This window comes from Furipterus horrens, unplaced genomic scaffold, assembly GCF_987537825.1.
Source record: "Furipterus horrens unplaced genomic scaffold, mFurHor1.1.pri manual_scaffold_3, whole genome shotgun sequence".
In the NCBI taxonomy this organism is placed as follows: Eukaryota; Metazoa; Chordata; class Mammalia; order Chiroptera; family Furipteridae; genus Furipterus; species Furipterus horrens.
The window spans coordinates 165,732,062-165,756,441 of record NW_028327173.1 but is presented as its reverse complement, the minus strand read 5'-3'; the positions used below and the strand labels follow the sequence as shown (position 1 = coordinate 165,756,441).

Below are 24,380 nucleotides of genomic sequence, written 5' to 3'. Positions count from 1 at the left end.
GTACATATGCACATATGGATTCCTACAGCATGTAGGTAAGTATTGCCCACAGATCTTTCTAGTCAGTGTTCCCCTCAAGTTGAGATCAGATTGAGCCCTGGCCAATGTGGCTCAGTTGGTTGGGCATTGTCCCATAAGCCAAAAGGTCACAGGTTTGATGCCTGGTCAGGGTACATGCCTAGGCTGCAGGTTTGGTCCTGGTTGGGGTGTGTATAGGAGGCAACCAATCAATGTTTCTCTCTCTCTTTCTGTTTCTTCCTGGAATCAATAAATATATCCATGGGTGAGGATTGAAAAAAAAAAAAAAAAGAAAAGATCAGATTGATCACAAGGGGCAGCTGCTACAAGGTACAAACAAATAGGAGGAGGAGCCCCCGACCTCCTATCCAGGTACCAGATCCTTGTGGAAGCAAGGTGTGCCACGGCTTCACAGGTAAAACAATCACTCCGACAGAACTACCATTCCTGAGAGAAAATGACCTGCTGTTGTCATTTCTGGCCACTTTCAGTAGCTGGGTCACACATTAGGCTAAAGAAATGGTCCACCTGCAAATTGGTAGGGGAAATGTTCATATTACACTACTGCCCCTGAGGCGATAGCAACACATGCCATGGCTGACCTTGTACTACGTTTGCTTTGAACTGAAGTACTAGGAATGGAGATGACATTCACTGGAAAACAACAGAGCCCGGCTCTGTGGAAGCTGGGTGGCAACCCTGAGTGGACACTGGCAGGTACTACGGTTTCTTGATCTCGTAAGACCCACATGATATGCTTTTCTTCCCCAAGGACACCTGCCTCACATTCTACCATGGAAAAAACCCAACTTATAAATATGCATTAAATATGTATATTTCTTGTTTTTCCTCTTAAAGATCCCTGGGAAGGCCAATAGGAGGTTACTTCCCCACTCTGAGGGGGAAATCAAATGCCACCAACTAAAAACTGGAGGCGTTTTCCCCGGAGGGACACAGCACAGAGGAACGCGAGGGCTCTCAGTGGTCCGAAGTGAGTTCCAGCATCCTGAGCTGTACCTTGGGGTTCCCTCCACCTTCTTTGGCTGCATACAACATCTGCAGGGCAGACTCTGCGAGCGTCTTGGTCTGGTCCAGCACCGTCATCTGCTGCTGATGGTCCAGGATCTTGGAGACGACACCAACTGCAGCTAAGATCAAGGGCTCAAAGTAGCTTGCCAGCTGTGTCACCTTTCAAGACAAAAAGCCACAGACACACCATGTGAATACATGTGTCTGCTTTAGGGGCCCCAGCCACCGGAGGGGAGGAGGCTGGTACAGGGATTGGATGACTCACAAGGAGAGGCAGATCTGCTGAACTTCATTCTTTGTCATTTTTTTCTATTACACAAGGCAGTGTCATGGATTACAGCCACCACGTTATACATCAGATCCTTAGACCTTATTCACTCAGTCATGGCTCAACTGTGCTTTGGGAAGTACTTGCTGATTCATGAACCCTTGCTTGGGTTTTATTTCCTCTGGGGAGCTCTTCGGCTCGTCTCTCATCATGGCAGAAGTGCCAAGAAATCTCTTCTCTGAGTTCCAGAGTTAGGAGTGAGAATTTTGCAAATTTTAGTTTTAATTTCAGAAAAAGAAAAGTTTTTGAAAGAACCAAAGCCTAAGAAGGAAGTGGGAAAGGGAGGGGCAAGGGAGCAGGCAGATGAGGAGACTGAGGGGAAAGGCACTCGGTTTTTAGGATGCCAATCCAACTGCCCCCTGGCCCTGAGCATTTCGACCAAACCGTGGACTTGGAATAAAAGCAAAAATGATTTCACATCAGCCTAGATGCTCTGTTTATGCTTAGCTGAACCTAGGAGAATAAAAAAGCCAGTCACGACCGCTAACCACTGTTTCAGCAGAGACCTATTCCCAGGAGGGGAGCGCCAGGACGGTCCATACACGCTCAGCCAAACTCACCAGCTGGGTGCTGCAGGCCGCGTGGCACAGCACTGACTGGTGCGTCCCCCGTGCCAGCCTTTCTGCTAAACGCCTGCCATACATCTTCTCATCTAATCTTCACAACAACCACGTGAGACGGTACAAAGGAAGAAATGGAGGTGTAGACAGATGAGGTAACCCGCTCAACCGCATGCAGCTGAGGGTGCAGCTGCGACAGCACCCAGGGGTCCTGCTGTACAGCCCAGGCTCTCCTCGACCACCACTGAACTCCCTGCTGCTTTTCATGTGCATTCCAGTTCCGCTGTGTTGTAATATTGGATTTTAGAAGTTCATTGTTTGGTTATTTGTTTGTTGCTTTGTAAAGAACTTAAAATAAAGTCCCAGGAAAAACACGGCACCCAGAATATTGCCTTTTAAAAGATAGTGCAGTATTTGCTTCAGATATCATAATCTATTCCCACTCAGATAAAACACAATGACGCTGATTGCAGTTTTCTGTCCAGCTCCTCACTTTGTGTGACGCTTGCTAATTGCTAAGTTATTCCCGCCGAGTGTATTTAAGCTCTAACCTTTAGGCAGCAATTCCCTTCACGCTTCTTCCCATCACTTGGAGGAAGAGTGTGATGGGGACATAGGAAGGAAGCCCACTCCAAATGAGCGGCGGCAGTCACTGTGTTAGAGACAAAGCAGGGAGTGGGGAGTTTGTGGGGGTGGGGGCAAGGTGGGGTTCCAAAATATTAAAACCCATGAAAGCTAATAATGAGAAAAGGCTGTCAGCCAGCAAGTAACATACTTTCTTTTAAAAAAACTTCTGATTTCAGTTATCTGACGGATAGGCTTCAAAGCACCTGAGTGGGCCTGCTGCTGGCCTTCTGGTGCTTTGTATGAATTCTAAACGGGCTCCTCATCCTCTGGGCAGATGTGACTGACACCGAGGCGCACAGCCTGGATGGATGTTGGCTCCCCACTCCCTGCTTTGGCCAACCCCAGGCTGCATTGGATTTTGTTTCCCTGCCAGGAGGGACACAGCGGTCACCACCAAAGGGAACAGTGCACTGATGGGTCATCAGGGGTCAGGGCTCAGGACGTGTCCCATTTGTACCCAAGGAGTCAAACTGTTTAATGAATTCAAATCTTACACGTTCTCTAGATTAGTTTGATTAATTTAAAAGCACATTTCATCCATGCAACTGTAAAATGTCCAGGGTTGCTGCATGCTGAGGATCAGTTACTACAGCGAAGTCGGCACCCGACTTCCCCATAGAGCTGAGGATGGACATAAGCCCTGCTTTCAGAGCCCGTGCATCAGAACCCTCCCTGCCGATTCCTTAGGGAGAAATCATAGGCAGACTGCCTCCTATTACGAAACTTCAGTTTCCTCCTCTGTAAAACTGGGATTCATAATAGCATTAAGCTCAGTAAGATTGTCAGGAGGATTAAATTAACATACGTGAAAACACAGCACAATGCCTGCCACGTAGCAGGCTCCCAAAGGTTGTGTTGTTAATTCTTCACATAGTGCAGGCAAAGGTTTCTGAGGGGATGGGCTTTCTCCTGTATTTAGGGAGCTAACACCTTCTGTTCTCGAGAGACATGGCAGGATAGGAGACCTCCTCACCTGGGCTAGCACGGAAGTAAAACAACAGAGAATTTTGCGTATTTAGTGCATGATGTTGATTCCCTCAGCCCAAGGTGGCAGAGAGGGCTGAAGGGTGGCCCCAGAGCATACATGTCTGTACTCAAATCCCTGGAACCCATAAATGTGATCTTACTGGGGAAAAGGGTCTTTGCAGGTATACTTAAGGATCTTAAGATGAGATCACCCTCAGTTACTCAAGTTGGCCCTAAATCTGGTAACAAGTATTCTTATAAGAGGCAGAACAAGGGAAGACAAACACAAGAGCAGGAGACTGCACAGAGAGGCAGAAATTGACATGATATGGGCAAGGACTGCCAGGGAAGGTCAAGGGCCACCAGGAGGTGGAAGAGGCCAAGAATGGTTTCTCCCATGCAGCCTCCAGGAAAGAGTCTGGCCCTGCCAACACCTTGACTTTGGTCTTCTGGCCTCCAGAACTGTGAGCGATTACATTTCTGTTGTTTTCAGCCACCCAGTTTATACTAGTCACTTGTTACAGCAGCCGTGGGAAAACTAATACAGGTGGAGTCTGAGAATTTGCACTTAGCATTCCCAGGTGATGCTGAAGCTGACCCAGGATGCCACCTGAGTGCTGTAATGAAGCAATGGAACCACGTGGGTGTCAACTCTCAGTCCATGAGGCCTCTGGATAGAGGGTCCCTAGGCTGCCTTTGTCCAGACTCCCTTTAGGAAGTCAGACAGGTTTAACTAAAGGGCCAAGAGTAAATTTATAACTCAAGTGACACAAATATATTATTCTTTTGATGCCACCCACTGACAAAGGAATACATCTTCCTTATTAACAACACGTCTGCAGAGACAAGAATGTTGCTTCTTAAAAGCCTAAAAGTATTTTCTCATAAAATTCCTACTGGAATCAAAAGGAACTGCTGAAACAAAGTCTGGCTTCTTTGCCAAACCGTTTCCCTGCAGAACGCACACAGGCAGTGGCTCCAGCCTCCAGGCCAGTGCCCCCGTCCTTGCAAACCTCTTCCCACAGGTGGACAAGTCCCTTTCTTATCATAAAGGAACTCATCTGAGAAATAAAATTGGCCACCCTTGAAAAGGCAGAGACAGCGACCATTTTAAACCTCAAAAACCTCTCCTTACAACACCAGTGGCAAGCATGGTAGGCCCTTAAGCTGTTCTGTAATTTAAAAAAGCAAGAATATTGATTTTCTAAAATCAATACCTGCAGAGATGATTCTGGCTCCTGGATTTCTTGATATGCACATCAATACTGACGGCTGCATTGATAAATGCTAGGTAACCTCGAACATTGTTAAAAATCCAATCTCTGCCCTCTCCCTGCTGAAGCGCAGGCTGCTTGACAAGCAGACTCTCCTTGAAGGATTTGCAGACTGAACACCAAACAGGCCAAACATCATTCAGCACTCACGACAACACAGGCTGAAGGGCCCCTCCCGGGTGGCCCCACAGGGAGGCTTTAGTTGTCCAGAGTGAAATTTGCAAGTTTGCTTTGCTTTCTCATGTGTGAAAATAAACACTATATTAGAGGCCATGGAAGAACAATGTACCCCTAAAATACATGGGAATGAGGCCAGCCAGCCAGGGACAAAAGGTGACAGACATCAGGCTAGGAATGTCAACTTTAGTTTCTGGTTTATCTTAGCGAAGGTCATGAGCAACAGATGACTGTAAGTGCCTCATGTGCTGAAGAGTCTGACCACAACCAGAAAAATTTCCCTGCAGTTTTTGTCTCGACATCAGGTGAAAACAGATCCTGAAGGGTACATTTTTGGAGAAGATGCTAGAGGGAGGTTGAGTGCTATTTTCCATCATTTAAGCCTGCATGGACCCAGGGACAAGAGTTGGCACCAGGATTTGGGAAACAATAACAAAATCAATAAAACCTCTCCCCGATCTCTCTCTCATGCACACTCTCAGCAGGACCCCCTGGGTGCACCTTACCTTATGGCCCAGCTGAGCCGCTTCTCCCCGAGCTGCTGTGGCGATGGGATCAATAAGGTGCCCGATTTCCTGGACCGCTGAAGTCAGCTGCTCCTGTAGGGCCTGACAAGGAGAGGGGGCTGTCAAGTTCACCCCATAATGGCTCCCCTTGTAGGCACACCGATTCAGAAAAACCCGTGTGAGAGACAAGGAAGGCCATAAGAAATGGGCCTCAAGGTGCCTGGGCATGTCATCAAGCTGCTGCTCTGCCTGCCCCTTCCCAGGCCAGGGTCCTCTGCTCCTCTGGGCTAGCCCCCCCCCCCGCCCCCCCCCGCCCCAAGCTGCACCTGTGAGTGACATAAGGCAGGCCTGAGGAACACTGTTCCTACTGGCTTCTCACTCCCACCAACCGCAATCACAGCTGATGCTACTGGTATCTTTCCACTGGGTCATTCAGCTTAATTACTGGAATTGTGGATCAGCCATGGCTTTTCAAGAAGAGACCACAACTTATTCCAAATGGTGACAGCTAATGGTGGGTCTGGGGGGCCATCTAGGTCGCTGTGCCCTCAAACTAAGAGCTCCTTAAGGGAGCAGGGGACAGGAGGGTGATATAAAAACAAGGTCACTTCTCTGGAAGCAGGACTGTTACTCAAACGCTACCCTGTGAAAATGCTAGGGGAGAGGCCCATTGAGCCCATCAGCTCAGGCTCTCCATTCACTGTATTTGGTGATGTGGACACAATCACTGAAAATGGCATTCTCTGGGCATTTCTTCTCAGGTTTGGGAGACAGTTCAACTTCTCCATTCCAAAAAACTGAATGCATGCTATAAAGAGACAGAGCAAGGGATCTTGGTGATGTGGGAGTGTGAGAGGGTGGAGACTGTTAGCTAATAGTGGGAAAGGTCAGATCCTTTTGTAAGAATCTTCATAGGAGCTTTGCTTGATAGAGTCAGGATTTAATATATTACAATGCTGGACATTTTAGGTTTGCACACACTAGCATGGAATGGGTGCAATTCCTGACAAGTGACAATGTCCTGCTATCAGAAATGAGACTCAGTCCTTTCCCACTGAACAATGCTGCACACGGCTGGGGAGTTTTGAGCAGAGTTTAGTCACTGAGACGAACAGCCTAATATGCAAACTTGAAAACAAAATCCTGGGAAAAAAGGGAAAAAGAGACAGAGATAAAGAGACGAAAGAGGGTAATGAGAAACCTCTAAATTTCCAAGGGTCTTATTTAGCTACTGATCTTCTCACCTATAATGTGACTCTCCTTACAATACCAGCAGCACAGTGCAAGAATATTCCAGCGATGTTGTCTTACTACAGATGGCTTGTTAAGTGAAATGTGGTGTAAGTAGGGAGTGTGTGCAGTTAAAGGGAGGGTTGTCTTCCTGAGGGGAAGACAGAGGATATGCATGGGGAGTGGAGGTGAAAGGATGGGAGCCTGAGGGGGCCTCGGAGGTACTGGTCACCTTTGTTTCTTACTCAGGATACTGGTTAAAGGGTGTGCTTAGTTTTGATGACTCATCAAGCTGCACACTTATGCAGGGTTTTCTGTATTCATATTCTACTTGAATAAAAGATTCACAATAATTCTAACATTCTGCACAGGATGAAAATGCCTATTCCTTCTTTCTTTTCTTGGAAATGTGTGGTGGTGGCATGCAGCTGAGGTTAAACAGCCCTATTAATAGAAATGAGCAGTATCAGCTCTGGGACCCTCCGTGGAGATGGGCCACAGTGCGTTGTCGATGCACTCGGTGGCAGTAGGGACACCGGTAAAGAGCCGTCCACATTTACTGAGCACCTTCTGAGGATCAGGCCTGCTCAACAAGGAGGAAGAAGCATTACTCAGAGGCTTTTGGACAGGTAATAGAAAAACTCAAAGGATCAAAGTAGGAACATTCCATTCTCAACTCTGGAAAAACTGACAAGAAAAGGCAGTGTGGCTCTGAATTAACAACAGAATGCAAAAGGTCCCCAATACTAGATACTGAGTAACTCAGGGAAAAAATCTGTTATCTCTGAATGGCCCAAATGTATAGTTTAATGCTAAATGTGCCCATTAGTCAAAAAGAGCACTGATAAAATACGACGACAGAGAGATGTTCACAATGCTATGCTTACGTCTGCTCTGCTGATGTGCTGAACTCAATATGCTAACTCCACCTTATTAACATATTCTTATCTGACATGAGTTTTCCTTCAAATGCCGCCATATTTGAACCCCCAGTAGTATATGTGTTCCTCCACCAAACCACCATTCTCTGCCCTGCATTTGCACTACCCTATCCTAAAACATGTTGGTCCCGTTTGCCCATCCCCCCCAAGCCTGGTACTGAGATTCTCCAGTGCTCCCAGAGGCTTCCAAGCAGGCCACAGAGCCCCAGCGTACCTCCACTGAGATGTCATCCCTCGTGGCCAGACTCTGGCTGACAGCTGCCAGTGAGGCCTGCTCGATGTCCCGGATGCACCGGTTGATGCCATCGATGGAGTAGTCACACTCCCTCTGGCCAGGGGCCTTGTCCCTGGGAGGGATAGAGAGAGTTAAACACAGGCTCCTTGGGATGCAAGTCCCACCACCCACTCCTGCATCGGTGAGCCAAGAGCCTCTCCACTCTGCACCACTCGATTGCTTAATTTAGGGAGTCAGTCCCTGACACTAGCTTGGCAGTGCCATCCTGCATAGCCCATTGCATTTCTGAATTGAACACTTGTGCTAACTCTGCTTATTTCTGGTGAGAAGGCTGTGGTGCTGCCCTCCGTCTCAGGCTGGTGCCAGACAACAGCAAACGAACAGTTTGGACTTGAATTATCCTTTCATTGGCTCAAGCATAGAATCTTTACTTACAAAAAAAAAAAAAAAAAAAAGTCAGTGCTATTTCCAGTGCAACCATATCATGCTGTCTATATTGCATATTAGTCACAAAGTGCTGGTTGGGGGAGAAATTAAAATATTTCACGAAATTTTCTTTGCAATGCATTAAGCAAGTTAACTGTGGTCTTGAGTTCCAAAAGTAATTGAAAAACAAAATGTAACTAACATAAGGGATGCATTCCATGTTGTGTGGTATTGATTTTGGTCAACTTTAGAAATGTTATTATCTACTTAGGGGATATTTTCTCAGGCTCCTACTATCACCAAGGAGGTCAGGGATGCCTGAAGTTACTGTGGGACTTAAAGTATTTTTTGGTCTTATTAGCAAAATAAGGTACTGTAACCCCAAATCTCGCTAAACAAACAGTGGTGCTCTCTGCCTAAGTGCCTAGCTATAGACAATGTGGTAAAATGGTTAGAAAGGCTGGGGCCAGAGCCATCAAGCCTGGGGATGACCTTGGAATGTTACCTTAATCCTTTCTGCCTCAATTCTCTCATCATTAAAATGGAGACAATGGTAGTATCTACCCTTACAAGGTTGTTTTGATAATCAAATGAGATAATATAGGTAAAATGCGTGGAGGAATATTTGACAAATTTAGCTACTATTATTGTGACCAGTGCTACCACTGATCCCAAAGAAAGAAAGAAAAAGATGATGATAATGATTGACCACATTGCTATTTAATACAAGTTCTAACAGGCTTATTTCCTTCCTGCCTTGTTCAGATGCAGACCGCTAGTGATTTCTGGAGGCAAAACTAACCTGATAGATGTGATGAGACTCTTGATGGAGTCAGACACAGTGTGGGAATGCCCGGCTAGTACAGACCAGGTGGGTGGATCTTTGGGGTTGATGGCCAGTGAGCGTGCTGTGCGGATGAGGTACGAGGAGCTCTCCAGCATGGTCTTGGCTGAGACCAGGATTGGTTCCTGTGCCTGGGAGCCCTGGGACCAGACAGAAGAAGGGTTAAGAACAGGGTGCACAGAGTGAATGACCTCCCTGGAAGGTCCTTTCCTTTACCACGTCACTGTCTTTGTCCTTCGGAAGGAGACACAAAGGGTAGGGAACCAGGGAATCTGGCTCACACAGGGCCTTGATGGTGGGAACTTGGGTCCATGTTTCCTCCTTAAATACCATTTCTGAATGGGACATATACCAAAAATCAGTCCCAAACCTATGCACAGAGATTGTTCTCAACATGTAAAGCTAAGGCATTACCTCTTAAGACACTGAGTTTCATTAACACTGTGCATGTATAATCAACAATAACAATGCCCTATGTGTTGACAGAGAGAACTTCTGGAGTTCTTCACTGTGCGCATTTAGTGCCACACAAAGCCAGCCAAAGACACCAATATTACCTTTGCTGCAAAGACTCCCTACCTCGGAGCTGATCTGGGCAGGAACACTGACAAACTCAGGGTTGGATGCGAAGGCTGTCAGGTTCTCCACGGCTTCGATCAAGGGTGCCGTGGCAATGCGACACTTATCGCGGTTGTCTTCAGAGAAATCCCCGTCCAGGGCCTGATGGGAGACAACATGGAGACTTTATCCCACTGAGAAGCACAAGTCACTCCTGGGCCACAGTAATCACCCTCCAGAGAAAGAAGGGGTTTAGTGGGAATACAAAATATTTGGTGAATTCATAAGTAATAAATAAGAACTAATTAGAGAGATCTCTGTCATCAAGCAGAAGGGCTCAGTTAGCAATGATAAGAGATCAAGCTGAATGAGTGGCTCACAGGACAGCTGACCTCACAGGCCATCAACAGGCCATCACATAAGGCAGAAACGAATTCAAATAACGTTCTGCTCTTCACTCTCTCTGAGCCATGGTGCCAAACCTTGCAGCTGAACCACTTTCTTCCCTGCTTTTGATACTGTAACTCTTGGATTCTTCCTCTCCATTTTCACTCCAATTAAGTCTATTCCCTCCCAAACTATAAAAATACTTTGCATTGTGTAGCACTTTCAACTTTTTCTAAGTTTTACCTCAATGTCCCTGAATGACTGAAGGAGGAAGGACTTGAATATCCACCATTCTGAAATGAGCAAAATTAAATCCAATGGGAAGGAATAGACTAGAACTAACCCCAACACTATGGACAAATTTCACAAACATAATATTTAGTTCAAGAGTCCAAATGCAAAAGGGTACTTACTGTATGCTTCCATTTGTGCAAAGTACAAAAACAGGTGAAGCTAATATAGGGTTATTGGGCCAGGTGTGACTAAAGAAGCACCAAGGGGACTTCTGGGGGCTGGCCATGTTCTGTGTCTTGATCTAGCTATAGTTACCAGGTGTGTTCAGCAGGAGAAAGCTCACTGGGCTCCACACACACACACACACACACACACACACACACACACACACGATTTGTGGGTTTTTGGGTCTATCTTATGCTTCAGTAGCTTTTTTCTTTTTAAAATTAAAAGCAGGTAACACAATGGCATTGAATGATCAGTTATATTGCTGATTAATGGCCCGGATGGATGAGAATCCAGGAATGTGGCCTGTGATCCACGCCAGGCTGCCTCACAAAGCACTAACACCTGGAATTGAGGGTCCCTAACCCTGGCTGTACCTGCTGAAGAACAAGACTGTTGGAATCAACAGCCTGTCATCCAGCAATAGCACCTCTGCCTCCCAGCAAAGGTCTACATTTGAGAAGACAGTTATGTTTGTAGAAGAATGTAAATTTCCTCACTAAACAATGAATGAATCTTTTAATTTAACTGTTATCAGCAATATTTAAATACCAATTAAGACAATTAGTGAAAAAATCAGAGGCACCAGCATTACAAAACCATCCGAATCTGAGATGGGCATATTTCTATTTTTCATTAAGCCAAGAGAAGGCAGGCACAATCAGTTAAAAGCTGTCTCTGAATAACTACTACATTCTAATCAAGTGCTGGCAGCTTGGGACAATAATTACACAACCACCAAGCTAGGATTTTCAGAGGAATTCCCGTGAACCTGGCTGATTTACCATCTTTGCTAATACTGTGCATGGCTTGCCTCAGTTCATGCCCTTCCCCGCCAGACAGGCGCTGACCTCCACCTTAACCTCTCTGATTCTGTCATTCTTTGGGGCCCAGTGGAAACCCTATGAGCCAGCTACTTCTTGCTCACATATGTGACCTCAGTTCTAACTGTCATTCATGTACTCACTAAACACGGACTGTTACGTCCACCGTGCCAGGCACTGGCAACGTAGAAGTAAACCTGGCACTCTAATCCTGTTGCACTATTAACACTGACTCCTGGAGGTCAGGCCCTATCCAGCTTCAGAGCAGCTTGGGAATACAGTGGGAGGCTAGGCGGGTGCCACACAGCAGGAGCCTGTGGGAAGTGGCTCCAGCACAGGCAAACCAGTGAAGCAGGCAGATGGCAGGAGTGGACTTTGGCATCTAAGGAACTCAGGTCCCAGCACCACGACTGGCCAGTCATACCCCCTCTGGTTGGGATGACATGGCTTCTAGGGGAATGGAATTTGCCATGCCCCCTCCCCGCTTGGTGCTGCTCATTTCTCCTGCTTCTGAACTCTCAGCACTCTTCCCACCCCCTTTTCTACCTTCCACAACCCTCTCGGCCTATTTGGAAGGCAGGTGTCTCGTCAAGCCAACAACCCTTAGTTGAACTTACTCAAAATGAAAAGATGATCACCTGAGGGAAAATCTAAGGAATGGTTTTCTAATTGTGCAGTTTCATAAACTGCCCCAATAAGATGATATCTTTTTGAGCATGAGCCCTAAAGTCACATATAATTTAGCACGCTATTATTCACAGGACAAGATCTTGAATAACATGGAATAGAACACTAACCTACATCACCTGCCTTTTTTTCATTTTCAATAAGGAAAAGCTATTTCCTCCAAAGGAAGCATTTAGCATCAGAAAGGATGGTTTACATAGATTCTGTTTCACTTGTGACTGCTGCTTCCAGTCTGGGAATGGCTGAGCTACCTAAGGGAAATGAATACTCAAATCTTCCCACTGGAGAAATTTTAAGCAGGCATGGCAATTCTCATGCAGACTGTCCATGTCACAGTATGTCAGTATGTCAGCCCTAACAATGAAAGGCTGAGTTCACTTAGCTAAACACCCAGGGCCTGTAGGGACAGGGCACTCTTGACCCCGGGCTATTCTCACTTGGCAAAATCTTACAGGGAGCTGGGAGAAACAATTTCTGCATGTGCATTAGAATCACAGATTCATGACGCTTAGAGTTAGAAGAAACCTTCAAGATCAGGTAATCCCAAATCTCCAATGTTCCAGATGATAAAACCAACACCTAGAAAGTGATATGCTATGCCAAGGTCATGCCTCAAACCGGAACCCAAGACCCCTGGCTCTCTTCTCTTCCAATGACCTTTCAGACAAAGGCAACAAGAATAACGAGTAAGAGGAGCCCAAGAGGTTGTTTTTTCCTTCTTTTGTCTGAAGACACATACTTTACTAATCCAAACAGAAGCATGGCCAAAAAAAAAAAAGAAACTTACAGTCAATTCAAATTGATTAATGACAATTGGATCTGGCTGGTGTCTTTGGTACCGGGAAACGCTTAATCGCAAAACCCTTAGCTTCTACTCCACCGTGAGAGGCGAGGCTAGGCTCCAGACTCTCAGAAAACCAAAGCTGCTGTTGCACATTTTCTGCTTGGCACCCACACCCAAGTGACTGCACACTTAAAACAACATTCCATTCCACACGTCTGATTTGAGACCAGGTAATGAGCTGACAAAGAGAGAAAAGCAGGCAGCATTACATGGGGTGACCAGTGGGAAGACGACCACCTTGGTCAGGGGAGTGTGGGCTCCTAACTTGCCCTGGCAGGAAGCAGAGTGAAGGTATTTATTCCTGCTGAGCCATGCTTGGCATTTCAAAGAATGCTATCAGCGGAGGCTCATAATTCCTGGAGGCACACATTCTACAGGGGTGTTAATAGCCCACTGCTCCATAAGCTGTTCGCTGCTCCCCACCGTTCCTCCCTGGCTTCCCCTCCTTTCTCTGTGACTGTAAGGGTAGGTCAGCTGGGATGTAGGCTTGAGCACATCCTCATGCTAAAGGGGAAAAAAAAGCACTAAGAAGTGTAAAACCTACAGCAAAAGGCAGCTATGAGGCAGCCATCTTGAGCATTTAGGGAATTAAATATTCATTTGTTTTATTATTTGACGGGATTCTTAACTATTCCTTAAAAAAGGAAATCTCTTCAGTATATGGTGTGGTGTGCTGCAGTGAGATGTCCTTTTTAACATTTTCCTATTAGCAAATTAAAAACAAAGCTTACTGCACCCAGCAAACCCTGCCACCTGATGGGAACTGGAAAACAAGTACATCTCAGCACGTTGAGGACAAAGGTTCATTTCTGTTTCTAGTGCATTGCCACTGATTCCTGGCGTGCTCCCAGGAGATGAGGCCTTCATCCTCCCCACACGACAGTCACCCTGCACCCCTTCTCTGATGCTCTGCACAGGCCTATCTTTCAGGTCATCACAAGAGCTCCCGGAACTGCAAGGATGGTCTAACCTTGTGAGGAGAATATGAAAAGAAGATGAGCTCTTCACAGAGACAGGTAGGATTTAAAGGCCAAGGAGGAGGTCAAAAAGAAAGGCTTCCAGGAATTTCTGAAAAGTGGTTTCTTTCTTTTTATTTTACTCCTTTGGTCCATCTAGATATAGCCTGTTTTTTCAATGATCAGAAAATGGCCAACTTTAACTGAACTAAGTTACTAATACAAGCAAACCAACGATGTCACTACTTTCAATTCTCTCGCTGTCTTTCCAGCCACCCCCCATTTCCCCAAACTTGCACATGCACTGCAGACACATCAAGGTATTTCTTCCCAGGCTGGTGAAGACAAACTAGCCTCCCCACGCATAAGATGTGAACAGAATTGCCAGGGGTGAGAGCAGAATTGAGAGTGGACAGAGCAGGGAATCTGGGCTTGCTTACTGGCTGGGTCACCTTGGGGGAGTTACTTAATTTTCTGTTGCCAGTGTCCTGTCTGCAAAACTGGGTGGTTGTAGGAATTAAATGAGTAACACACACAAAACACTTGGAACAGCTTTGCACAAGCTAAACATTTAAAAAAGTAAGCTTTATTAATTTCGAACACTATGAGCTATGCTGGTCATTCAGTGAGCTGCCACCAGGATCCTAGGGGCACTGGCTTTAAATTTTTTCATTTTCAGCCTATATTATTGTCTTTAAATAGGCAGATTTCTTGTTTGTTTGTTTTTGTTGTTGTTGCTATTGTTTTTGTTTTAAGATGCTGTTTAAGCAGCTAAGAAATTGCTCACTAGGGCACGTGCCTCGGGCTCAGGCTCACAAGCTGCCAACTGCTGCTGGGCTGTGTTCCCTCCTTTGCTTCTGCTTGGCTCAGCCTGTTGACTGATGTCTCCATGTGATTAAACTGGCTTTGTGTACTGAAAGGAAAAGGAGGGGTCTAGTGGCCTAGCCTCTGGAATTAACGGGAAAAAGTCCTATTACTCCAGGACTTGCCCAGCAACAAAAAGACTGTCCTATCTCAATGAACATGAAAATCCTTAAATGAAGTGTTAACCCTCCAATGCCTTTCGCTCCTGCATAACCTGGTTTACACAGAACTGGTGGCTGAGGGTTGGAGGGCCCACTGGGCTCTCTGCCTGTGGACTGCTGTCCAGGCCGTGGCTTTTTCCTGCAGGGTCAGCTGCCTCCTGCCTGCTTGGTCCCCACTTAGGGGAGACTGGGTTTGTGGTCTAGCAAATGCTACATTCCAGCTACTGCAGTTCCCTCCTCACCATGCACCCCCCCACACACCCCCATGAACTTGTTATAAACAAAGAATGATCTGTTTCAAAAACCTGATGCTCCATTGTAAACACTTAATCAACTATAAACAGAATACACATCATAGTTGGTTGTTTTTTTTTTTTTTAGATTAAAGTGATTTTCCCACAATTTCCCATTCCTTCTTCTTCCACCTTTTCTCTTGATCCAGATCTACCAACCATGGCAGAATCTTCTACCAGCTCCTTCAAAATCACCCCACATGAGCACACAGTTTAAGGAAGACAGGGTGTTTTCTATCCAAACACAGTGCCAAGGATGCCCCACAGCCAACCCCTTCCAGATTTCTGCCCCTAAATTTCTCATGTACATAATTTGGGGAGTGCCCCCACCCCACCCTACTATTTGGAAGGTTAGTAGAAACCCAGGCTGTTAGTTTTCCATGATGAATATTTCCACTAGTAAGGCACTCCTCCTCAGTGACTTAAATCATGTGACCAAATTAGAAGTTAAACTAGACATAAGTCTCAGGAGAGCAGAGCTTAAATCCTATACTGTTCCCTCTGCAACAGGTGTTACAGTAATTACTAAGGCCTCAGTTCAGCCACCTACCTTGATGGTCTTCACCAGGTTGGCGGTGCTGTTGGCGACTTCCTTTGCTGACTGGACAAAGTGTCTCTTGGCCACTGGGTTGGCTGTCTTGGATGAGGCGATGCGGCAGGCGTTGCATAAGGCTGAGGTGTGCTTGGCGACAATCGTGGCAGCTGAGAGAACCTATAAAGCATGGATCTGGGTTGGGGGCACCCCATGTTCAGTGCAGAAGGCTCCAGTTCAGAGGAGCCTACCTTTGTCCCAAGGCCTGGATTCCTCTTCAACTCACATGTCAAGGGCCCATGTAATTACAACATGTATGTCTAGCTCTGCCACCGTCAGTCACTCCAAGAAAGGAGAGGGCAAGAATAAACCAAGAAAAGGAAAGTAGGTGCTGATGTAGTGGTGAGAGTGGGCTGGGCTCCAGATGGTCTTAAAGGAGATTCTGTCAGCAGTCCTTAGAACCCCCAGGGAGGAAGTATTTGATCCAGGGTCTAGGCCAGCATGGCCTAAGAGAAATGTACTGTGGACCCCATATGTAATTTTTGAACAGCCATGTTAAAATAAGTAGAGAAACAAGAAGTTAATTTAAATAATATATTTTATTAAACTTGAAATATCCAAAATATTTCATTTCACCATGTAATCACTTTGAAAATATAATTAAAGAGATTTTACAATCTTTTCTTATCATACCAAATCTTCAAAGTCCAGTGTGTATTTTATACCTATAGTCCATCAAAATCTGGACAAGTTACATCTCAAGCGCAGCTAATGGCTACCACATTGTAGAGTCCAGGTCTAAATAAGTAAAATAAATATCAAGGTGCAATAGATTTTGCCTAGTGTAGGCACTTTATTAAGTGGTCTGGCTCAGAAATCTCCCAGGCTCTACCCTCTCCCCACAACCCCTACCTGAAAAACCAAACTGCTCTCCTGGACCCTCCTGATTTACTTTACTAAGGCTGGTAACACCCCTCTGGCTTTGACTGGACAGCTCTGAGGCCTGCCTTAGGTCCAGATCTTCCCTGTATTGCGTCCTTTACTTGGGTCCTTCTCCTGCCTCAAGAATGCTGGTCCTACGCTTCACAATGAACATGCCACGCACAGGCTGCCTCTGATACCCCACAAAGGCCAGTTCTTGCTCTTCTTAGTATATACTGCTCTGGTAAGTGAATGGGAATCTATGCCACTCGAGTATGACAAGTATCATGGAATGTCACATACATTCTAGTCCTAAAATGTTTGTGGCTCCTTTATGCTCTGTGGATTATGACCCAACTTTGAGACCTGGCTTAGTGCTACCATCTCTGTGATGCACCCTCTGACAGCCCCTCAGAAAATTCATCACACCGTCTGCTGTGCATCCCTGGCATTGTCATCACAGCCCAAACACGCATTTTCCAAACTTCATCCAACAGACTAAGGGCCAAGGGCACTGGGGATTGGGTCAGATTCATGTTGACCCTTAGTGTTGAGCAAAGAACAAGTCCTCAACATCTGTCCCCTGAACTGAATGGAATCATGAGACTCCTGATGAACCTCATGGTGATTACTTGACTCTGATAGCCTTCCAGCATCCCGTTTCAAAGCACCTACACATTTCCACTTTTACCACAATTTGTAACATCCCTCCGAGTCACTATCTAGTGTGCTGCATTTAGCTGGCTTTGCAAGCTCTGTAAGAAGAGTATTCTTTACTTATTTCTCCCCCTCTCCCACTACCCACATACAAGAGCTTATGGACTCACAGAGCTCCTGTCCTCGCCCCGTGGTTACCTGTGACGGGCTGCTGTCAGGGTCCACCAGATTCTGGCATGCCATCTGGATAGCCTGGTTAGCCCTGGCAAACTGGATGGGGTCCACAAGGCCCTGGTGGCCAGCCTGGCTGTTTGGATCAGAGATGCCGACAAGGTATGCAGCCTGGAAAGAAAGCAGAAAAACCACAGCTCAGGCTCTGTGCTCCCAGATGAGCCTGTTGGGGACAACAGCCCTGCAATGTACATGCAGCAGCCATGCTTAAGAGCTCCTTAGAGCAAGCTGGTCAGAGTAATCTTGTCAATAACAATGGACAGGTGAATACCAGCTTGGGCCAGGGACATGCCAGCAGGAGTTAGATGCAGGCTTCTGGGAACAGTCTCCTTGCTCTTAAGAAAGCCTTGAGAAGCTCTTCTGTGGGGCATGAACCAGGATGGATGCAGTTCTAGTTGTTTCTGGCCATTGCATGATCATGAAGGTACTCAGCCTCAGCACAAAGCTAACCCTCTGGTTGGCAGATGGGAGAGGCAGAAAAAAGTGGGTGCAGGCTGATGGCATGGAGTTGCTGGGTCAGCCAGCAGTGGAGCATGCCCTTCGCGAGAGCCTCTCATCTCACTGCCTGACACATCCTTATTTTTCATGCCAGTTTTCCGAGAGCAAATAGGACAAGAGGCTACAAGAGGAGGTCTTTTCTTTAAACCCTCTGATTGTGTTAGACTAATAACAGGGAGAAATTGAATCTGTGAGCAGGACTTTTAACCTTAGTTCACTTCCCCTGAGATTTGAGGGGCAGGATAAAGGTAGATAATTTCAATCTCCAAACTAGGAATGTTTTTCTTCAGTTTAGTATAATCTTCTAGGCTCAAAGCAACTGTCAAATGATAAATCCTTTAAAATAAATGCTGACATTTTTGAAGCTTCAGTCACATGAGTGCAATAATTATTGGAAACACACAGGATCATTGAAGAGCAAGGAACACGCCTAGTCACGTCTCTGCATGACGGTGTCTAATTTTTTCTCCCTCTGATGCTAAAAAAAAGGATCATGACTAAGATTTACACAATTCTAAAACCTCAGAGAGAATTTGAATTATGTAATGCCTATCCCGTGTCCCCGCCATCCCCTCCCTCAGCAGCTCATCTGTATCAATGACCTTAAAAAAAAAGCAAGTTGGCCTCTGAACACTTTACGCTAGGACTGCGGTGCTCAGTGCACCTCTCTGTCCTTCCCAGACTGCTCTGCTCTTGCGACACAACTGGTTAATGTCTCAGCCAACACAGGAGCCAACGCCTTTTTCATGGTTTCTGTGGTAGCAACTGAATAAGGAACTGAAGCTGGAGCTCCTCCCATGCCTCTCACAGGGATCTGGTACTCCCATAGTCTGGCACAGGACACAGGCTGCATGGCAGGGCAAGGGGACCAACCAGCACCTTACCTGAGCTGCTGCCTCTGTCAGCCCACAGAGAGCCTTGGATGCAACCCCTACACACTCCCCAAAGGCAGGAAGGTCCCCAGTCTTGGCATTCTGCGAAATCCCTGCCATCGACTCACCCAGAACCTGCAAAACAAACAACCAGCAATATTCTCTGACCAGCATTCTTTCAAACCACATAGTAAAGAGAACTACACTTCCAACTTGAACATTCAAAGACACTTAATTTAAAATATTTACCATATTTTCCTTTATTTGCATTAAGAAGAGATTCAAGAGAATTATATTGTTATTCCGTGAAGAGAAATAAATAATAAAAGTATAAACCTTTTACCTAAAACTTATCTATATTTCAAGGAGAAAGAGTAAATATACTCAGATCAATAAATTAAAATCTATACAAGGCATCCCATGGGTGAATGGTCTGAACTGAGAACTCTTACTTCTCAGAATATAAAAATCAGACACATTCATTGAGCTGTAGATGAGGTCATATCCAGAAAGCAGAAGACACATTCCTTCTGATATTATTCATTTACTTATTTACAGTAAAATTTAAATGTCTTTATGAAATACATATAGTTAATCTGAACACTAACAAGAGGGTTTCCTAAATGTTTTAAGAATTTTCCCTTATTTTGAAAATCATTGGTATATTTTCTTCGTAAGTCTTTAAAATAATAGCTAAAAGGGATTTTAGAATTCAGAATCCAACCCAGAGAGGTCAAGCACTGTGCACAAGGTCGCAGAGAAGGTCATGGGCAGAGGCAGGGTGCCTGCCCCTTACCTGGGTTCTGTCTTCTATGGGCCTCGCGAGGCCCCAGAGGGCTGGTTCTACTTTCCAGGGTAACAGATAGGGGAGAGGAAGGCTGATCAACACAACCCTTGGAGAGATAATGGGATTGCTAAGTCTAGAACCCAACGCAGAGCTCATTTGTCAGTAAGCCATCTTGGATGGGTAAAAAGAAAAAAATGTATAAAATTGCCTAGATATACAAAATAATAGTTTCCTTAAGGACTTGCAAAGCAAAGAAGTTAGAGGGTATTTTCATGTACAGTATTTTCCTCTAACTTGGAATCCCTCTTTGGCTCCAAGAACGTAAAACATGTGCATCCTCCCCTTAGATAATCCATAATTCCACAAAGAATGCTGGACAGAACAAACTCTGGTCTTCGCCCAACACAAAGCAGGCTCTCCTGACACGACCGATACATGTGTTCCCCAAAGCTAACGTAAAGTGATGGAAACAAACGCGCACTTGTCCTCCAAGTACAAAGCCAGACCGCGCGTGCTCAATATTCATTCATCTCACTTGCATTTCATTTTAACCTGATTTTGGCATTCTCAAAAACATTGACATTATTATCATGGGTCAGTGTTTCTCAACCTTTTTAAAATTTATTACTCTACTAATAGGTCTTTTTATAACATTTTCCCCATAACAGCCAAGCACATCAAATTAAATACTAAGAAATAAGATTTTGTTGAATAAGGTTAAGATGGTGGTGGGGGGGTGCAAACCATTGTACTATCTTAGATTTTCCTACCCTCCAACCCCAACCCCCCACAATTTTTCACTCTCTTTGAGAATGCATGCCATGGATGGATGGCAATAAGAACGCGAAAGAGGGGCTCATTATAAGCCAAGGTCACTGAAGGGCTTTCCCCAACAGTTCGACCCCAGGTAAAGAAAATACATGATTCGGTTCACGGTAAGATCCATCTGTGATATGGTATAAGCAGTGGCTCTCAAAGTGTGGCTCCCGGACCAAATAAGCAGGACCTGGAAACTTGTCAAAAACGTACATTCTCAGTCCCACCGCAGATCTACTGAATCAGAAATTCAGGGGTGGGGCCCTAGAACCTGTGTTTAACAAGAAAGACCCCCAAGGTGATTCTGGCGAATGGTCACGTCTGGAGAAGCCCTGAGCACAGGACTCCACCACAAGGCTCTGAGACACAGGCCGCAATGCTGAATGGCCACAGGTAGATGCACACCGAGCACCTCTCGACTTTTCCCCACACCCTAGAGAAATGTCAAGAGCATGGACAGGCTTACCTTGGAGTTTTCCATCACACTCTCAATGCAGTCAAAGTACGAGAGGTCACTAACAGGTTCGTTAGGATTGTCCAACATCCCCTTGACAGTCTACAGAAGGAAAACACAACTTAAAAAGCAAGTGTTACAGAACAAGAAAAATTCAACATAAAATACCATCAATCAACTTAATCAACACCCCCTACTGGCATGGTAGGTATTCCCACCAGGCCAGACCCATGTTAAACGTCCAGAAAATTCAAGGTACCTTAGGTATAACCAATCCATATATACTGAGACATCCATTTGGCTGTTCCAATGTAACTTTGTGTTGGTTAAGACTGCTCTACATTCCAGTAGGCATGATGATTTTATGTTTACCTACATACATTCTATGGGCATAAATTAATCTTAAATTATAAATAAATCATAAGTATGAACATAAGTGGAAAAGTATCCATACTGTGTTTTGGGACACTAGGGACCCCTACAGGCACCTTGATCATACGGTAATGAGTGGCATATTGGGTTGCCACTTACATGCCTCCTACATGTTACAAAATAAAATGTATGGGGACATCATGTTTACTGAGAAAGCACATCTATCCCAGCTTCTCCCAAATGCTTCAGAATAACCCCTCCCAAACTTTTGGGGTAGAGATCCTTCATCTTCAGCCTACACCCAATACCATAGACCTCTTCCCGTTAGAAACAAAGAATCCTTTAACAAAAACACTCTTATCCTAGTGGAAAAAGGGGAAGCAGGGATGATAATCCCACCAAATCTAATCTTTCTTTAGTTCTTTCCCATTTTGATTGGAACTTTGGCCCAGATAGTCTCCTAGGAAGATCAAAAGGGACAGAGGAGAAGACACTGACCCCATAGGCAGAGGACAGACAGATACACTTTTGGATACTCAGCTGCCTGTCCAGTGACCTACCTCAAGTTCCCGCAAGGCATTGTCACACTCCTTCTGGCCAGGAGCTTGTTGGGTGCACAGAGTGATGAGTTGATTGATGCTCTCTGTCACAGCTCTGTGATAGAACAGAACAAGAAATGTGGGGTGTTTTTGTTTTTAAAGATGAACTACAATTTCCCCAACAATGCTTTGCAGGTTCACTAGAAATAACAACTAATTCACTGTATAGCCTGGGGTCTCTAGGAAAGCTCTTCTAAAAGGCTCTAAACAACCAAAAATAAACCACACCCAGGAAAGACAGAATAAGGATCCTTACCTTGCTTCTGATTATTCATTTGATTTACCCTTAAAGGGTACTAAAAGTATGACTACCTTATAATATAGTCATAAGAAAGAATTCACAAATATGTTGCAAACAGCAAAGAGATCATATTAACACTGTTTTCAAAATCCTTCATTAGCAGCCCATAAATAATAAGATTATCAGAACAAGGATATTTTGGGTAGCTTTTGTATAGTTTGGAATATATTATATATTTATAGATACAGTGACATATAGTAATCAGTATCTATAAATTTTAAATCCCTAATTTTCATTAAATACTACATGATTGACTAGTTTCTAGAAATTATTCCAAAATTATTCTTTAAAAAATCCTTACCTGAGGATATATTTATTGATTTTAGAGGAGGAAGGAAGAGAGAGAGAAACATTGATGTTAGAGAGAAACATCGATCAATTGCCTCTCATGTGTGCCTCAATGGGGGACCGGATCTACAATGCAGGTTTGTGTCCTGAGGGGGATCAAACCTGCAACCTTTTAGTGCTCCAATCAGCTGAGCCACCTGGCTAAGTTCCAAAATGTATTCTTTAAAATAGCTATTGTCTTTGTTAATATTAATAGGAACGAATTGGAGACCCTTGTATGATTGATTTTACATTTTTCTATTCTTCTTAGAACTTAAAAGGCAGCTCAGATTTCTTTTCCCCCAAGAATTGGAAGTTGAATTATTCCAGCACCATTTGTTTAAAAAGCTATCCCCCTTCTCCATTGAATTGCTTTTGCAATTTTGTTGACAATTGACTAGATGTGCATAGGTCTATTTTTGGACTTTAATCCACTCCACCGATCTATGTGTCTAACCCTTTGCCAATACCATATTACTTTGATTACTATAGTTCTATATTAAATCTTAAAGTTGAATACCTTTGTGTTTTATAAGTGAAAAAAGGAGAGATGAGATAATTCCCTAAAAGGATGTTACGAGTAAGGAGCAGACCCAAGACTTAAATCCATGCCTATCTGACTCATAAACACTTTTCTGCGGGGCCATAACTCGTCCACACTTCTGGCAGGGCCCTGACATCTATTTAAAGTTACTAACCACTGCAGTTAACAGACAACTTAAAAACAAAACAGGGCACATATTGCCGTTAATCATGAACACTGTCTAATATAAAAGATGGCTCATTTTATTAGTTAAATTGACTTGACAGCTTCCCACAGAATATCAGATTAGATGGAAATGATGTTGCTAATGTACAAAGGGAAGCAGCTTAATTATTTGATGAGGAGAAACTACTCTGAATTTTAAAATTTAGCTGGGGTGATGGGAAGAAGGAAAATACTCCCGAACTCAAGAAAGAATCTCAAAACAGTTTTTTGCAACACTGACTCTAGTGATTCATTTATTTGGGGAAAAGTGCTTATTTAAGCTGTCACTGGGAAGCACTGTGCCCTCCACGGGCAGAGCAAAACAGGAACTACTGAGCTGGCAGGACAGTCCCTGGTTCCGAGCCCCTTGGAAGGTGCACCCTCAAAGTGCTCACTAGAGTCCCTCAGAGTCCAACACCATGTTCTGAGTGGCAATGTCAACAAGGTGAAGGGCACAGAATGTCCTGAACTGTGATGCATGATCATTTGGAGAGTATCACACAAGCTTCCCATTTGTCTTATTCCCTTCAGTGTTTCCTGTTTATTTGCATTTTTGAAAAACTTAACTTTTATATGAAGATTTTTTCCATTAAATACCAAGGGTTTACAATTGATGATTACTGAGAATATATCACTGTTTAATGCCCTAGTCTTTTAACTATTTTGTAGGTGTAAACATTTTTCACGTACAAGCTTGGGGGTCAAAAAACAACAACCCAAGAGACTAAGAGTGTGTGACTGTATAACCCATAGAAGTGCCTGCACAGCACTGCAGTCTGGATGAGTCACCTGGGTAACAGTGACCCATGACTAAGGAGCATTACTTTGGCATCATTTATCCCATCAGTCATTTTAGACTCTGGGTCACAGAGCCAAATAATAAACTAGGTGGCCCAGAGGCAAGTGGTTATATAGATCTGACAATGAAAAATAACATTTTAATGTTTCAGACTACAGCAATTATTTACAAGGGCAAAAGACTGGAGGCAACACAAATGTACCGTGATAAAGGATTAACTAAATAAATGTATAGTCTGCAACAGAATCCTGAGTGCCCATTAAAAGTCATAA

General features: G+C 44.6%; 1 protein-coding gene across 1 annotated transcript in view; it reads right to left on the bottom strand.

The window, feature by feature from the left end:
- The window catches only part of TLN2 (talin 2), a 426,734-nt gene that overhangs the window by 76,451 nt on the left and 325,903 nt on the right, over positions 1-24,380 (bottom strand). The window contains exons 36-45 of the mRNA XM_090270695.1: positions 21,895-21,988; positions 20,975-21,064; positions 18,918-19,040; positions 17,503-17,646; positions 15,745-15,906; positions 9,741-9,881; positions 9,120-9,301; positions 7,871-8,003; positions 5,486-5,587; positions 1,036-1,206 (exon numbers count right to left, since the gene is read on the bottom strand). Of these exons, the coding sequence (XP_090126821.1) occupies positions 1,036-1,206; positions 5,486-5,587; positions 7,871-8,003; positions 9,120-9,301; positions 9,741-9,881; positions 15,745-15,906; positions 17,503-17,646; positions 18,918-19,040; positions 20,975-21,064; positions 21,895-21,988 (1,342 nt within the window). The remainder of the gene's footprint in view (positions 1-1,035; positions 1,207-5,485; positions 5,588-7,870; positions 8,004-9,119; positions 9,302-9,740; positions 9,882-15,744; positions 15,907-17,502; positions 17,647-18,917; positions 19,041-20,974; positions 21,065-21,894; positions 21,989-24,380) is intronic.